The 17,503-nt window shown below is 44.4% G+C and overlaps 1 protein-coding gene across 2 annotated transcripts in view; it reads left to right on the top strand.

The window, feature by feature from the left end:
• Window positions 1–17,503, top strand: part of LOC109880612 (coronin-1C-A) — a 71,318-nt gene that overhangs the window by 39,922 nt on the left and 13,893 nt on the right. For both annotated transcript variants that reach the window (XM_020472805.2, XM_020472812.2), the window contains exons 3-5: window positions 12,853–12,975; window positions 15,111–15,240; window positions 15,642–15,823. In XM_020472805.2, coding sequence (XP_020328394.2) covers window positions 12,853–12,975; window positions 15,111–15,240; window positions 15,642–15,823 — 435 coding nt within the window. The remainder of the gene's footprint in view (window positions 1–12,852; window positions 12,976–15,110; window positions 15,241–15,641; window positions 15,824–17,503) is intronic.

Raw genomic sequence — 17,503 nt, 5'->3', positions numbered from 1 at the left:
CCAACAGAGAAGTTAGACTGCATTAATATAAACGCTGCAGTTTCAGGGTTGTAATGGCTTTTTGACTGGGACAAAACCCCTACACACCATGATGTTCAGAGGTAGCCTGTTACTTCTCAGCCTCATAGCAGGGTTCAGATCAATTTGTCTACGTATATCTGTCTGACACAAACACTGCCTTCTCTGCTCTTTTGCTGGGTCACACACACGTACTCACACTATAGCCCATGCGACAGTGCATCTGGCTGGCTGGCCCATCTGCCCATGCTGTGCTGTTCCCAGTCTGTGTGGGCAGCCAGCTGCTCTGGGCCTTTGTCCCAGGCCTACTCCCAGCCAGGACCATTCGGCCGGGGGGGGATCCAACCCCCAGAGTATGACCCTTCTGAAATGCACTTTGTGGCTCTTCATATGTTCTACCTCCCCATCCACATCCAGTATTGTTGGTGGTCAGTCAGAAGTCAGAAGAACCACAGCAACCCTCCAAATAACTTTAGGTTTGAGCTTTGACTAATGGGCTTTTAGATTCACACCCAGTACTTTCCTGGCACTTTGCCTATTGTCCTAAGTGTGAGTGTGCTCGGACACGTTGGCCTGTGCTTGACCTTGTGGAGCGATGCTGTGTGTGAGGCCCGACGGTGATGGGGTTTGGCCTGTGACTTGGGCTGGGGCCTGTGCTATTGGTCAGTCTAGCGCAGGGATGGGCTGGGTCTGCCGTCTGTGTTTCTGTCTTGTGGTTGTGTGTGTAGGAGTGGGATCCTGTGGCAGGCCAGGTTGACTTAGCACCTCCTTGTTGCTGCCTGCCTCTTTGGCTGCATTGTCTCCTGTCAGGACAGATGGGGGACGTGTCTGACTAAACGCATGTGGTCTTCAAACCTCATGCTTTCAATCTCCTCCTTTCTGCCTCTACGCCTGACGCTCTGTCATTTATTCCCTCATTTCCATGTGGAGGAAGCAGTGGGCGACTGAATGCTGTAGGAACTGTGCAGCGAGACATTCCTGCTTATTCCTCTCAATCTGCCGGGCCCTACTCTGGAGGAGAGGGGATATATCTCAATGAACCACAAGTTCTGATTTATATTCCCAAGCCTTGGAATCCCTCATTTTGATTCAGTCAATCAGGAACTTGTTGAATTCTTTTTGGTGACTGGCTATTTTCCAAGTACAGTGTACTTGTGTTAAAAGACAGCTATTCAGATGTATTGAGGCAATAGGTTTCATCTGTCCATTCTGGTGATCTTTTGGGCTAAAACTACAATATGGGCTCATGTTCTAAACCAGTGGTTCAAACACTCATATTTGACCATGTTCTGTTTGTACCAATCCTCAATCTTTTTGCATCAGAAATACCTTGGTGTGTGGACTGTGCTTACACAGAAGTACTTTTTTCTCTCTCTCTCTCTCACACACACACACTACGTCTTACACATGCAAAGGGTGGTATTATAAGGGTCTGCTGCTCAATCTTTATTCCAGAATCCATATTCTGCTGCTACTGCTGTCAGCAGGACAGCGGCAGCAGTGGTGACTGCAGATTTAACCATATATGGCCATTCACTGCTCCCTGCCTGACGGCCTTCCAGGACCATTTCCTCCCTGCCTTTCAATTGGCTGCTAGCATTGCCAGTTTTCTGCGCTTTCAGGGATAGTCTGGAGAGGTAAGGGGGGGCCTAGATGAGAGATTCTTGAATCAAGTGGTGTCTCATTGCCATGTTCTGTTGGTTATCAGGGACACTATTAGCGTCATTGGTTTTCTAATCGAAGGTTTAGGACTATGCTTGTTGCAAATGTTTATTATTTGTAAGAGTTTCTGAATTGGATGACAGGTAAAAACATTTTTTTGAACCCCCAGTTTTTAACGCACTGAAATAGGAAATCGGAGATTTCAGAGTTCCCAGTTGTTTTGAATATGGCATTAGTCTCAGCGGAGAGAGGGTGAGAGCAGCAGAAGGGTCTGTCCCTCACGGTCCATGCTCTCTCCTTTCCTCCGGTGAGACAGACCAGAGCGAGGGGACACAGTCTTCCACCTGATGGTGGAACTCAAGTAGCATCTGCCTCGGGCACAATTTCACATTGTTCCTTTGACCAGATACTTTGACCAAATACTCCTCGATCTTAAAATAGGCAGAACAAGCTGCTAATATTAAAAACACAGGGCTATCGATACACTTGGCTACTCATTCATTGCAAGTAGAGAAGCATGTTATATTTTGTAGTAGTGTTGAATATAAACAGTGACCATGCTGAATATAACATGGACATGATCTCACTCGTAAAAACAGCTCTTAGCTGTATTTTTTTTGTCTTTCTCTGGTCATGGGTTTAAACATTAAATCTCACGGAGTCCAGTATCAAAATTTGCTGTGGCCGGGGTCGAGGAAACTGCAGGTAGGCTCGGTGATTTGAGCTATCCAATTGGCCAGTGCAGTAGGCGCTCACGATTTAGCCATCTCCCGTCCACCTTGTAGGCAGATTTGGTCTTTTCAGACTAATTTAACTTCTTAAAGCTGAGATCCCGTTAACGGGATCGATATGACAACAGCCAGTGACAGTGCAGGGCGCCAAATTCAAACAAATCTCATATTTAAAATTCCTCAAACATACAAGTATTATACACCATTTTAAATAAACTTTTTGTTAGTCCCACCACAGTGTCCGATTTCAAAAAGGCTTTACGACGAAAGCACATGATTATGTTAGGTCAGTACCTAGTCACAGAAAAACACAGCCATTTTTCCAGCCAAAGAGAGGAGTCACAAAAAGCAGAAATCGAGAGAAAATTAATCACTAACCTTTGATCTTCATCAGATGAAACTCATAGGACTTCATGTTACATGTATTGTGTATGTTTTGTTCGATAAAGTTAATATTTATATCCAAAAATCTCAGTTTACATTGGCGCGTTACATTCGGTAATGTTTTGCTTCCAAAACATCCAGTGATTTTGCAGAGAGCCACATCAATTTACAGAAATATTCATAATCAACATTCATAAAAGATACAAGAGTTACGCATGGAACTTTAGATAAACTTCTCCTTAATGCAACTGCTGTGTCAGATTTCAAAACGGCTTTACCGAAAAAGCTCACCATGCTATAATCTGAGTACAGTGCTCAGAGACCAAAACAAGCCATACAGATATCCGCCATGTTGTGGAGTCAATAGAAGTCAGAAATATCATTATAAATATTCACTTCACTTTGATCTTCATCAGAATGCACTCCCAGGAATCCCAGTTCCTCAATAAATGTTTGTTTTGTTCGATACAGTCCATTTATGTCCAAATACCTCCTTTTTGTTCGCGCCTTTAGTTCACAAATCCAAATTCACGACGCGCAGGCCAGACAAAGTCAAATTCCGTTACAGTTCGTAGAAACATGTCAAACGATGTATAGAATCAATCTTTAGGATGTTTTTAACAAATCTTCAATAATGTTTCAACCGGAGATGTCATTTGTCTTTAGAAATGCAATGGAACTCAGCTACCTCTCACGGGAGCGTTCCTGAATGAGCTCATGGCACTCTACCAGACCTCTTACTTTCTCTCCTCCTTCACAGTAGAAGCCTCAAACAAGGTTCTGAAGACTGACATCTAGTGGAAGCCTTAGGAACTGCAATTGGACCAAATTTACACTATCTTGGATAGACAAAGAGTTAACGACAAACCTCAGATTTCCCACTTCCTGGTTGGATTTTTTTCTCAGGTTTTTGCCTGAGTTCTGTTATCATAGACGTTTTAGAAACTTCAGTGTTTTCTATCCAAATCTACTAATAATATGCATATCTTAGCTTCTGGGCCTGAGTAGCAGGCAGTTTACTCTGGGCACCTTATTCATCCAAGCTACTCAATACTGCCCCAAAGCCATAAGAACTATGGTTCAAAATGGGAACAGTTTGTTTGCCCACCTGGTGCACAGGACTTTGAATCAAGCGCACCTAGCAGCGGTACCGCCAAAAGCGGTAGGTGATCAACTAGGAATGCCTTAAAGATCAACCCGTCGCAATCGACCGGTTCGTGACCACTGCTATAAAAAAAATTGTTAGTGGGCTTTGTAAGAATGGTGGGTCCAGGGGTCGTTCCTCTTTTGATCTCTATGACAAACACTTACCATGGGCAATAGATGTCCAGTTTCTTTCTCTCTCGCGCTCCCTGTGTGTACCTGCAGACTCTCTCCCAACCTGACTGGGACTGGACAACCACATGTTGGTCTTGGCTCCTACCCTGCCGTCACTCATGCCTGGCCAGCTGTCCTCTGCTTTACCCCTCCATTACTGTGTTAAAGCTGGAGCAGACTTCCAGCCATTTAGTCAGAGCAGAGAGAGGGCCCAACCGTGGTGTCCAGTCTGACTGTACTGTACCCTCCCCTCTGTACTGCAGTAAATCATGGAGACCAGCCCGGGGTCTGACTGGGCTGCAGCTGTGCTTTCAAGGCCATAAACTCACAACGGGAAGTGGAAAAGTAAAAATAACCATGTTGCTCTGAGGGAAGCATGCTCTATAGGAGGGCTTTTACACGCGTCACGTTCTGCTTGTAAGGATGCGCTTGTGCGTGACGCCTCTTTGATTTAGGTATTGAAAGTGTTATTTCTGTCATTCATTGTCCATAAAAAAAAGGTTATCTTGTTATGAGGTTCAAGCACATTTTGTGCAGCTTCACTTGTTGCTATGCAACTGGTTTGTTTGCTTGCTTGACACACGTTTTCTCACAGGATATTATACAGCACAGAGTCTATTCCAGGTCCCTGGGTGTTCTGGTCATTAACATCAAAACACGTGTAGACTGTTAGGGACTGAGATTAGTCTTGAATGCTTAATTCAATCTAGCCTAGGCTTTATTTGATGGGTTGCCTCAATTTCGCATCAAGATTGACTGCGCTATTCAGCTCCGTTCAACTCATGTCGGTGTTTTGCTCAACAGGCTGTCAAATATCTCCACTCCCACCTCGTCTACACTCCTTCCCTGTCTCCCGTCTCTCCCACCGGGCTGGTTGCCATGGAGATGATGATCAGCGGTCTTGTCTAACCATTCCTTGCTCTGCGGGTTTGGTTTATTTCAGGAGTAACTCTTTGTGCTCCTTGTGTCGTGGACGTGTTATGTGATGTCACTTTAACAGGCAGGCATGTAAAGGGGCTGTGCCAAGTAACTATCTGTTCACTGTGTTCCTACATGTAGGGATTCTTACAACTGCCTGGTCTCTAGCTTAGAGCACTATTCTCTCTACTTCTTCAGCGCCTATCCACTCACCTTAACTTCAACTTTGGCAAGTGCTCACCTTGTACCTTTTTCTCAGGACTGTTTCCAGTTCCACATAGTTCCTGTGGTTACTGGATGACATGGGGGTAAATATTATGACAGTGTAATAAGATTCAGGGCTGGCTGTGTCTTTGATACTGTACCTGCCAAGGTAGGCTGCCACAGGCCAGTCCTCCTACTGCTCCTTATTATCTCAATGATAATGTAGTGTAGTTACCGGTGTTAACCTGAATTTAGCAGTGGTGGAAAAAGTATCCAAATGTCATAGTTGAGTAAAAGTAAAGATACCGTAATGGAAAAGACTCAAGTAAAAGTGAGTCACCCAGTAAAATACTGCTTGAGTAAAAGTATTTGGTTTTAAATATACTTAAGTGTAAATAGTTTCCAAATCCTTATATTAAGCAAACCAGACGGCGCCATTTTTTATTGTATTTACGGATAGCCAGGGGCACGCTCTCACCTTCAGACATAATTTTCAGATGAAACATGTGTTTAGTGAGTCTGCCAGATCAGACACAGTAGGCATGACCAGGGATGTTCTCTTGATACATTTGTAAATCTGACAATTTTCCCATCCTGCTAAGCAATCAAAATGTAGCGAGTACTTTTGGGTGTCAGAGGAAAATGTATGGAGTAAAAAAGTACAAAGTTGTCAAAAATATAAATGGTAAAGTACATATACCTAAAAAAAAAAAAAAACTACTTGAGTAGTACTTTTAAAAGATTTATTTAATGTAAGCCTGTTTTTCATTATGCGTTGAACAGTCGTGGTCTAAAGAGTAAGAGAGCCTACGTGTATGTACTGTTATCAAAAAAGGCTGCATGGTGGTGCCTGTACCTGCCTTAGAAATGTTGAAACATTTTTGGCTGTGATCTGTTGATTGCCAGTTCTTACCTAACCATCCGTGACCTCACCGTACACAGGCGTTCCAGTCTTATGTAGATAATCACAACGCTAATCACAACACTATCAAATAATATATATTCAGGCTTGAAGCGAGATCCTCATGTACTTCCCGCGGACTGTGGAATTCCTTATTGTGTATAGCAGACACAAACAAGATTAACACCGCTGGACCCTCTTGCTCTCATTAGTCACAGCCATACCAGAGCTGCCTGTGGCTGAGGTGTGGAATGTCTGGAATGACAGGCTCTCAGGCCTGCTGGACGGCACTGTCGGCAGCCCTGTGAACCCGGGGCAGGGTAACAGGCCTACAAGCAACCCTGTGAACCGGGGGACGGTAACAGGCCTGCAAGCAACCCTGTGAACCCGGGGGACGGTAACAGGCCTGCAAGCAACCCTGTGAACCCGGGGGACGGTAACAGGCCTGCAAGCAACCCTGTGAACCCGGGGGACGGTAACAGGCCTGCAAGCAACCCTGTGAACCCGGGGGACGGTAACAGGCCTACTGCAGTCCTAGAGCAAGTTTGGCCCGGCTAACTCGCACTCCAGTACACTTACAGACCGAAAACACAGGGCTGCCATCACTGCTGCTGGGCTCAATGTCCTCTCTTCACAAGCCAACCATGTAGAGTATGTTGGTTGGGTGAGAGCCTGTACTGTACTGGTGTTTTTTTTTTGGTAAGAGCAACAAGAGTGTTGACAAAAGTGTATAATTTGAACAAGGGTGTGAGACGTCTAACAGCCAGATGTGAAATGTTCTGAGGAATATTAGTCTGGAGTAGAGTGGTGATGTTCTCCCCAGACCCTATGCACATGGCACCCTATCCCATATCTAGGGCCCAAAGGGTTCTGGTCAAAACAAGTAGTGCACTATAGGGAATAGGGTGCCATTTGGGGCACAGCCTTAATCTCTCTGGGGTCTGTGGACCAGGCAGGCACCTAGAGGACACAACTATTTTAAGCAGGAAATACCAGTGAGCCAGGCAGGCAGAACTACAGCACTTATTGGATACTACTGAATAATATAGCAGTATTTTGTCATTCACAGTCAGCACATATAGGCCAATCTACTGCACACACCCAGGTCATAGTCTGCCATCTCCATCCCTTTGTCCCTGTAAATAAACGTTCAGGTCTACTGGCAACAGCAGGGCTCCTTTGCAAAAATGAGACATTGGTCTCAATTGGGGTTCCGTGCTAAAATAAAGGTCAAATAAACTAATAGAAACCTGCAGCTCGACATGAATAACCCACTGTGCTGTTTACTTTCTGCATCTACGTCATATTGTCTACCTGGGCAAGGCCTAAGCAGGAAAGAAGAAATGGATGTACTGAGCAGTGTCCTTGTATAGGCCTATATCCCTCTGACTCCTGGTCCTCTGCTGATCGAGGTTATGACGGGCCTTTCCCCCACACCCCCCCAGCAGCCTACGTCCCTCCACACGGAGTTCTGGCTTTTGTTGCTGCACATCCTGCTGCTTACAGCCCCCCCCCCCCCCCCCCCCCACACTTTCAGGCCACTGCTGCAATATGGGCCACTTTGCTTGGAACCATGCCAACCTTTCTCTGACTCCACAACCGACTCCCTCCCTGCTCTGCTGGTCTTCCTTCCTCTCTGGCTAAGTATTCAGAGAAGCTTATCCCTGACATGCTGACCACACCGCCCACGTTGCGTGCGTGAGAGTTGCACAATAAATGTACACGTTTTTCAATAATTTCATCCAAACTGCCCACACGTGTCAACGAGTCTGCTTGATACGCTTAGTCCCGCCTCATCTCCTCGTTGGTTTTTAGGCGCATATACCCACGTGGGTGATTTAGAAAGATGAACTGAGGTCCTAAAGTTGGTTGCCAACTGCCATATGAAGTCCAAAGAAGGAGAGATTATTAGAAACTAACTCGGTTTACCTTTTTTATCTGTGGATTAATTGTCAGAGTAGGGAACACACGATTTTGTGTCTCAATGGGTCAAAATTCGATGAAGATCCAGAAAAAAAGGACCTTGTACATTTGATATAATAACAACCAAATGTTTATCCCAGGACAAATTAGCTAGCATCAGCAGGTTTCATGTTTCGACCAGTCCCCAAATGAATCTATTTGGTTCATAGTTAGTTTTGATAGTTCAACCTGCGTGTCCTGCCTGCGTCTGGACGCGCGTTTCCCGGTCTAGTCAGCATGTTACTCACAGGCCCATAACAGGTGCTTAGTATTTCCGGGAGTGTTCTCTGGACAAGGCGAGGCATGGAGTCATGGACGAGGTCTTGTCATTTTTGACGCACGTATAGCAAACTCCCGTACACTGGACTTTGGTCACTGAGCTTGGAGTTTGAGTATGTGTCATAGCCCAACTCTATCAGTCAGGTGATGTTGTGAGGGACTCTGAGCTGTCGGAAGGACTGTCCGTCATCTATGGACTAGGTGATTTGTCCCCATTATGTCCATCTCTGGCACTCCCAACATGAAACCCCTTTCTCCAAATTAGTGGTTGAACTACTGTGACTCACTGACCACTTGTAATTGGGTTTTAACCTAATAGGCTCCTATGGTTCCTTTATTTGAGAAACATTTAATAATGCCTGTGACTAACGGAGTTTTATTTATTTATATAGGCCAGTTTAACAAAACAACTACCCAGTGTCATATAATCCAGTCCTTGCCAAATCGGACAGTGAGTCAGTCATGTTGCTTAGTAATATCAACAGGACTGTATTGTGACATGTGAGCAGCAGAGTTGAACTGGCCAGTCCTTTGTTTTCCTCAGTGGCACAGTAGGCAGGGAAAGGATGGTAGAGTCCTCCGACAACATACTGACTCATATCCTGGTATGGAATGGCTGTCTGAGTCCTAGTGGTCTGTTATTACACAAGCATTTAGACATGGGGCCTAGACTGCCCACTCATTGTTTAACCTCTCTCTGTCTACGTACGCCTCTAGTACATCTCCATGAGGACAGAGCTTCTTCATACTTGAATCTGGTTGTGTTTTGACTTCACACTCTTAAGTTATCTGAATGGTCTTTCTAAACAGTCGTCTTGAGTTTTGACGAAAAACTAAAGGCTCTAGTATATAACTAAAAACAGGGCCTGTAAGGATTGTCTGTCTACAGAGAACTGGAAAGCTCCTCTCGTCCCGTGAATATGTAGCGCTTATATTTAGCCCCTCTGAAATCATTGTTGTCATGGTGCTGGAATGGCTGTGGGCAGTGAGTGATATTCATGAGGCAAATCCATTATACTTTAATTAGGGCTGCCGCCATTACAGCAGGGCTCCCTCTGCCTCAGTGACATCATCTGACTGTCAGGCCCTATGGTGGTCCAGCTGGGGATTCTACAAACGGGCGTGTCAGTCTCCCAAATCCAACCCTAACCTCCACAGCATTTTCAGAGCTCACGTTACTCACACTGTGGAGAGCACCTGATCCTCCAATCACTTGGGGTCAGAGGTCAAGATAGAACCCGCCCTCCCAGGCTAGGCTGCTGTAGTCAGTCAGCTGGGTGGCCAGGAAAGCCTTCCGTTTGTCTGCCTCCTTTTGTTGTGTGTGTGTTGTATGACAGCTGGTTGTTTGTGGTCATCTGGCCTGTTGTATAAGGGTGTTATATAAGGGCTCAGATTCAAGGTTATCTCAGGGTTTCATTTTAAAGAGCAGAAACTAAGCATCTGCTGGCATGTCTGAGGATGTTATTACCAACAACATGCCTTCATTTTAGGGCTGTTCCCAACTAAAAATAAATATTGTTCAACATAGGGTCGTCCTGTTCTTTAGACCAATCGATTTGTTCGAAATTGTTACACAAAATGTTCCATATACAGTGCCTCCGGAAACTTTTCAGACCCCTCGACTTTTTCCACATTTTGTTATGTTACAACCTAATTCTAAAATGGGATACTTTTTTAAAGTCCTCACCAATTTACACACTACCCCATAATGACAAAGCAAAAACAGGTTTGTAGATATCTTACCAAATGTATTTAAAAAAAAACGTATTTATTCAAACCCTTGGCTATGAGACTTGAAAAGGAGATCATGTTTATCCTGTTTCCATTGATCATCCTTGATGTTTCTACAACTTGATTGGAGTCCACCTGTGGTAAATTCAATTGATTGACATGATTTGGAAAGGCACACCTGTCTATATAAGGTCCCACAGTTGACAGTGCAGGAATTGTCTGTAGTGCTTTGAGACAGGAATGTGTCAGGGCACAGATCTGGGGAAGGGTACTTAAAAATGTATGCAGCATTGAAGGTCCCCAAGAACACAGTGGCCTCCATCCTTAAATGGAAGTATGGAATTACCAAGACTCTTTTCTAGAGCTGGCCGAACTGGGCAATCGGAGAAGGGCCTTGGTCAGGGAGGTGACCAAGAACCCGATGGTCACTCCGATAGAGCTCCAGAGTTCCTTTTTGGAGATGGGAGAACCATCTCAGCAGCACTCCATCAATCAGGCCTTTATGGTAAAGTGGCCAGACAGATGCCACTCCTCAGTAAGAGGCACATGACAGCCCGCTTGGAGTTTGCCAAAAGGCATCTGAAGACACTCAGACCATGAGAAACAAGATTCTGTGGTCTGATGAAACCAAGATTGAACTCTTTGGCTTGAATGCCAAGCGTCACATCTGAAACCTGGCACCATCCCTACAGTGAAGCGTGGTGGCAGGAGGTTTTTCAGTGGCAGGGACTGGAACACTAGTCCGTATCGAGGGAAAGATGAACGGCGCAAAGTACAGAGATCCTTGATGAAAGCCCCAAGTCTGAGGTCCTGAACAGGTTAAGTTTCACCTTCCAACAGGACAACGACACTAAGCACACAGCCAAGACAACGCAGGAGTGGCTTCGCGACAAGTCTCTGAATGTCATTGAGTGGCTTAGCCACAGCCCAGACTTGAACCTGATCGAACATCTCTGGAGAGGCCTGAAAATAGCTGTGCAGCGACACTCCCCAGCCAACCTGACAGAGCTTAAGGATCTGCGGAGAAGAATGGGAGAAGCTCCCCAAATATGGGTGTGCCATAATATTGTAGCGTCACACCCTAGAAGAATCAACGCTGTAATCGCTGCAAAGGGTGCTTCAACTAAGTACTGAGTCAAGGGTCTGAATACTTGTGACATTTGAAAAAAATTCTAAACTGCTTTTGTTATTTCATTATGGTGTATTGTGTGTAGATTGAGGGGGGGGGGCAATTTAATCAATTTTAGAATAAGACTGTAACGTAACAGTGGAGTAAGTCAAGGTCTGAATACTTTCTGAGTGCACTATAGACACACACCCTAAGTGTTTCAATAAAATCAACTACATATGTACTGAGCCTGTCTGATGATTTAAGCACACTGTTTGTTTGATGTAAATAATTAATATACACACAAATGAATCAAGAATGACCCCGATGGCCACACTGTTAAAAAAAAAAAGACAGTGCCTTTGTGACTGGTGCATGTTGTCTTGCTCTCCTCCCTACTGCAGAAAAAAGGCACCAGAGAAAAGCAAATGTTTATTGCACTGTCTGTGCTGAAAATCATCATCAATTTGGCGATTTTTGGTTTCTTGTTTCTGATTGAAAAGTTTTGTTACCGAAATCCCTCATTTGTTTTATGAAAAACATGGCCAATTCCCTCAACCCTGGCTCTCTTTATGTGAAACATGTAAACATTGCATGCATGTGACCAATAGGCTATAGGTCAGGCCTTATCATAATCACATCAATAAATTGGTTATAACAAACCATGAAAACGGTAATGTCGACAGCAAATGGATGTGGTAAAAAAACTTGAAACGGGGGAATATTTACTGGTTGCTCAGGTGGGAAAGTGAAAGTCAGAACTGTGGAAGACAGTTGACTTAGTTGTGCAAAGTACTGGAGATCAATAAAAAGGAGGGTAAATGAGCAAGTGTTGTGAGTATTATGTGCCAAACAGTTGCTGTTTGATTACAATATTTTTTCAGACTATTTTGAACAATACAAACTAAATAAATAAATGCACCAGAGTCGTGCCTCAATTTTCTAATACAATTAGGCTAAGGGCTTTTTCCTCGTTTCTTCTGCTGCCTCTGCCACATTGTTCTTAATCCCAATATGCTGGTTAACTTTGCTAGTATGCACATAGCGACATAGGGAAAGGTGCTAATTCCGTGGGCAGCGACCGTGAGAATCATTACATATTGGCACCTAAGTATCGTGAGGTCCCTGGCAATGCCCAGCCCTAGTCAAAATGTCTTGTTTGTACCTGATAGAGCGCCTTCTCTTTTGGTTGGAGGGGTATTCCTGTTTTCCTCGCCACAGTCACTGGCCTCTTCACACAGCAACAGTCACAGGGCTATGCATGGTTTCTTCACATCTGCGCCATCTCTCATTCTCCCCCTCTCTTTTGTAGAGGTTGAGAATTCAGTCTCCCATGCCCCCCCCCCCCTTCTCAGGCTATGCCACAGGTGTATTTGTCTAACAATGATTCTGCCCAAGAATTGAATGATGGGGAAACTACATTTTCTAAGAGGGAGAATGTGAATTCTGTCTCTCTGTATTTCTGTGTGATTGGAGTGCCTATTGGTTTGTACAGTCTCTGATTGGTCACTCTCACCCTGTGATTTCATGGTTCCAGTTCAGCTGAGGTCAGGTTGGTTCCTCAGATCACCACTGATCATACACCTCAGTGTTTCTGGTGTTTTAATCTCATGCCTCTGTGTGTGTGTTCTCCACAGTCGGGCCGCATTGACAAGGCCTACCCCACAGTGTGTGGTCACACAGGCCCTGTACTGGACATCGACTGGTGCCCCCACAATGACCAGGTCATCGCCAGCGGCTCGGAGGACTGCACGGTCATGGTAAGGTTTACGGTCACGCCTCGGCAGAGACTGTTCCTCTCTGTGTAGTACAATGTTTGTTTACACTTTACCTGCATATGTAAAGTGTATACACCCTCTCACCGACTCCAACTGACAGAGGACCGGTTTTGATTGTGAAAGGCCAGACACTGATAGCGTAGGGATGGGTGCAGAATTAGATGGTGGAATGGTACGTGCAGGCAGGGCTTGCACTCTAGTCTGGATTAGATTAGACCCAGAGAGAGACTTGGGGAATGATTTAGCATTTTTTATAGGGCTGAGGTCACAAACTTGTTTGAGGCTGGTGCTATACTATATGTCCTTATTTGGGCTGTGAATGGCAGTGATCAGAGTGTGTGCTATGTTCTTAGGTATTCTTCTATCACTTCCCCACCTGTAGGCATTGGCTTCCCCATGCAACTCTGAATGGCAGAAAAAGACCTTCGTCTGTGAATAGATGCGGTGTTCCGTGTATTTTACAGAAGTTGAACCGCCAAAGGTTCCTTTCTTCAGAACATTTTAGATTGTGGCTAGAAATGCACTCTGAATAGGTTCTCTAAAAGTAATGTTGACTTTAGATTAAGTGCTGTGATGAACTGTTTTTCTGTTGAGATTTCTGTTTCCATAGTAACCTATTGCAGCTAGAGTAGGAGCTCTGATAGTGTAGCGGTGTGACTACTGTCTCTGTCTACTGCTGTCAGGGTTCGTAGAGATAAAGACTTTAAACTTCAGTCTTAATTTCTTTAGGTACATTTTCTGATTCTGCAATGTTTACCAGATTTGCGTAGGCTACTGGCTGTATTCTCACTAGGAAGTAAGCTACTCACTATATGTACATAAAAGGTAGCACTCACTTTTGTCATCATGAAGTACTTTGAGATGCTAGTTCAGGACCATACCCATCTCGCTCAACATCCAACAAAACAAAGGAACTGATCGTGGACTACAGGCGACAACACAGAGAGAGCACACCCCCATCCACATGGACGGGGCCACAGTGGAGCGGGTCACAAGCCTCAAGTCTGTCGCCGTGCACATCACTGGACCTGAAATGGTCCCTTCACAGAGACAGTGTGGTGAAGTGCAACAGCGCCCCTTCATCCTCAGAAGGCCAAAGAAATTTGTCTTGGCCCCGAAGACCCTCGCGTACTTCAACAGATGTAGCATTGAGAACATCCTATGTGTTGTAATCACCACCTGGTACGGCACTGTCCGCAACCGCAGGGCTCTCCAGAGGGTGGTACGGTCAGCCCAACGCATCATCAGGGGCACACTCCCTGCCCTCCAGGACATCTACAGCACCAGTGTTACAGGAAGGCCAAGAAGATCATTAAGGACCTCAGCCATGGCCTGTTCACCCCGCTACCATTCTAGAACGATGATACACTACATCAAAACTGGGACCAAGAGACTGCTTCTATTTCCAAGCCATCAGACTGTTAGTCACCACTAGCTGGCCTCCGCCCAGTACCCTGCCCTGAACTTTAGTCACTGTTCTAGCTGCCTACCACCCAGTACTCTGCCCTGAACCTTATAGACTGCTTCATTATGTACATCGAGTCATTGAACACGGGTCACATTTGTTTTACCCACTTTATATGTATGTACTGTGTTGTAGTCATGGCTCATCCTATATAACTACTGCTATACACACCTTTTCTATTCATGGACTGTCTACACACACACCATTATATTTATATATTCCGGATTCTGGTATTGTTCTTTCTGATATTTCTTTATTTTAACTTTTTAGATTTGTGTGTGTGGCTAGGTATTATTACTGCACTGTTGGCGCTTGAAACACAAGCATTTTGCTGCACCTGCAATAACATCTGCAAATCTGTGTACATGACCAATAAACTTTGATTTGAAAACATCAGTATGATGAGTAAACTTGGGTCTCTGTTTCCCCCTTCAGTCTCTTGGTTGTAAGTGTGATCTACTGACTTCATGTCACAGTGATGCCAATCTAAAAGACAAGTCGGTTCATGTGAATGTACTGCTTTCTGTGTTCCAGCAGTTTAGATCTTCCTGACACAGGCTAACAGCAGGGAAACTGCAGACATCACTATAATGATCCTATGATGACCCTAGCTATGTCCTGGTCCTGACCTTTGACCCGTGTCTGTCTGCAGGTGTGGCAGATCCCTGAGAACGGGCTGGTTACCGGCTTGTCTGAGCCTGTGGTGGTCCTGGAGGGACACTCCAAAAGGGTTGGCATCATCACATGGCACCCCACGGCACGCAACGTCCTGCTTAGTGCTGGTGAGTGGCGTCCTCCTGTCCATTTTAAAACCCTTCTTGTAACATGTCGTGACTGGATGGCTTGTGTGAGGTGGACATCTTACATGTTATCATTTATACTTCTGGTTCAGCCTCTGTGCTCTCTGCCCCCCCTAATCTTCTCCTCGCTCTGAGAAAGTGGCAACCTGCTGTGAGCTTGCATCATTTCCCCTAAACACTGAGATGCCTGATCAACGCACATCTGTCCTCATTGACTTTAAAATGACCGTTTACCCTGTTTTTATCCTCCATGTTGAAACAAAACCAGAATGAGCTACAACTTGTAGATGGTATTATCTTGTCAAATCAGTGCTTTTTCGGTGTTGTCCTTTTTCTATTGTGTAGTATGTGTATATTAAATATGTGTGTTCCTCTCTTCTCAGGCTGTGACAACCTGGTCATCATCTGGAACGTGGGGACGGGCGAGGCCATGATTCAGTTGGAGGACATGCACCCTGACGTCATCTTCAGCGCCTGCTGGAACCGCAACGGCAGCCTCATCTGCACCGCCTGCAAGGACAAGACCATCCGCGTCATCGACCCCCGCAAGGAAGAGATTGTAGGGGTGAGCACCACTGACTAGGTTTGAGTATTTTCCCAAAAACAATTGTTCAGAGAAAATTGCTACCGTCCTGGTACCATCTCGGATTTCCGTTCATAAAGGAAATGCTATTTAAAGGCATATAATAACAGCGAAAATGATTATACCACAATCAATGGAGAAATATGGACTAGACTCCAAAGGTTTCTTGTTGTAGCCTAGTTTATATGAAGGCCTAAAATATTGAGGTTATTACCCTACAACCTAGTGAAAACGACATTTACTTTCAGTGTAGCTTTGACTGAAAGATGTCAGCCTGCTTGTTGGCCCTTTTCGCTCCCCTTGCACCTGGCTATCAGGGGAATTTCGGAAGATTGTTGCTGTTTTTACTTTATGATAACCAAATCAACGTTTATTTGTCACGTGTACTGAATACAACAGGTGTAGGTAGACCTTACAGTGAAATGCTTACTTACAGGCTCTAACCAATAGTGCAAAAAAGGTATTAGATGAACAATAGGTAAGTAAAGAAATAAAACAGTAAAAAGACTATATACAGTAGCGAGGCTATAAAAGTAGCGAGGCTACATACAGACATCAGTTAGTCAGGCTGATTTGAGGTAGTATGTAGATATGGTTAAAGTGACTATGCATATATGATGAACAGAGAGTAGCAGTAGCGTAAAAGAGGGGTTGGTGGGTGGCAGGACACTATGCAGATAGCCCGGTTAGCCAATGTGTGGGAGCACTGGTTGGTCGGCCCAACCCGCTTATTGTGGTGACTTTGTCACAGGGAACATATCCGATTCTCCGCTAAACAAACAAATGAATAGGCCTAGTAGTGTTGATTCAGCACCATGGATAGCGCCACGATTGATCGAATCTGATTAGTCAAGATTCGTTCACTCGCTTTTATTATTGGGTAAGTACATTTGAATTCAATCACTTTTTGATTTAAACAACTTTCCATATATGTTTGCCCGTGGAAGAAGTGGTCAGTGATTTTAGACCTGAATGCTAAAACATGCAGGAGATAGAGGTGCTCAAAGTTGACCCATTTTGCATACCATACCATGAGACACCCATGTCCTCATCGCTGTAAAAGATTAACTGTTTGTCATTTTAAAAGCTATTTGATAATTTCTTATATTTTTTTTTTACAAAAATAATATAATTGTTTGACCTTTTTTAATGTCAATTATCTAAAACATTTGAATGTTGAATTTTTTAATTTTATTCCCATTTTAGTACATTTATCAGCCAAACATGATGCCCACCCTTTATTAAAGAACATGCTGTGTCTCAACTGATGTTGGACACAACACAAAAACCTCAGATGTAAAATAGGTTCTAAGCTACAATATGCCAAAATGAAAGTTCACACATTTAGATAATTGACATTTTAAGGCTAAAATAGTTTGACAACCCTTGTTTGTAGGCTTACCAAGGACTTAATTAACATGGTCCACACACATCCGCACAGTCATGAAGAGGGCACGGCAGCGCCTCTTCCCCCTCAGGAGGCTGAAAAGATTTGGCATGGGCCCTCGGATCCTAAAAGTTCTATAGACACTATGCACACTCGCAAGACTGTATACAGTGGGGCAAAAAAAGTATTTAGTCAGCCACCAATTGTGCAAGTTCTCCCACTTAAAAAGATAAATCACATTGTAGGATTTTTTTATGAATTTATTTGCAAATTAT

Source organism: Oncorhynchus kisutch, linkage group LG3 (genome assembly GCF_002021735.2).
Source record: "Oncorhynchus kisutch isolate 150728-3 linkage group LG3, Okis_V2, whole genome shotgun sequence".
NCBI lineage: Eukaryota > Metazoa > Chordata > Actinopteri > Salmoniformes > Salmonidae > Oncorhynchus > Oncorhynchus kisutch.
The sequence above is the reverse complement of the archived record's forward strand: the minus strand, read 5'-3'. Positions and strand labels throughout refer to the sequence as shown.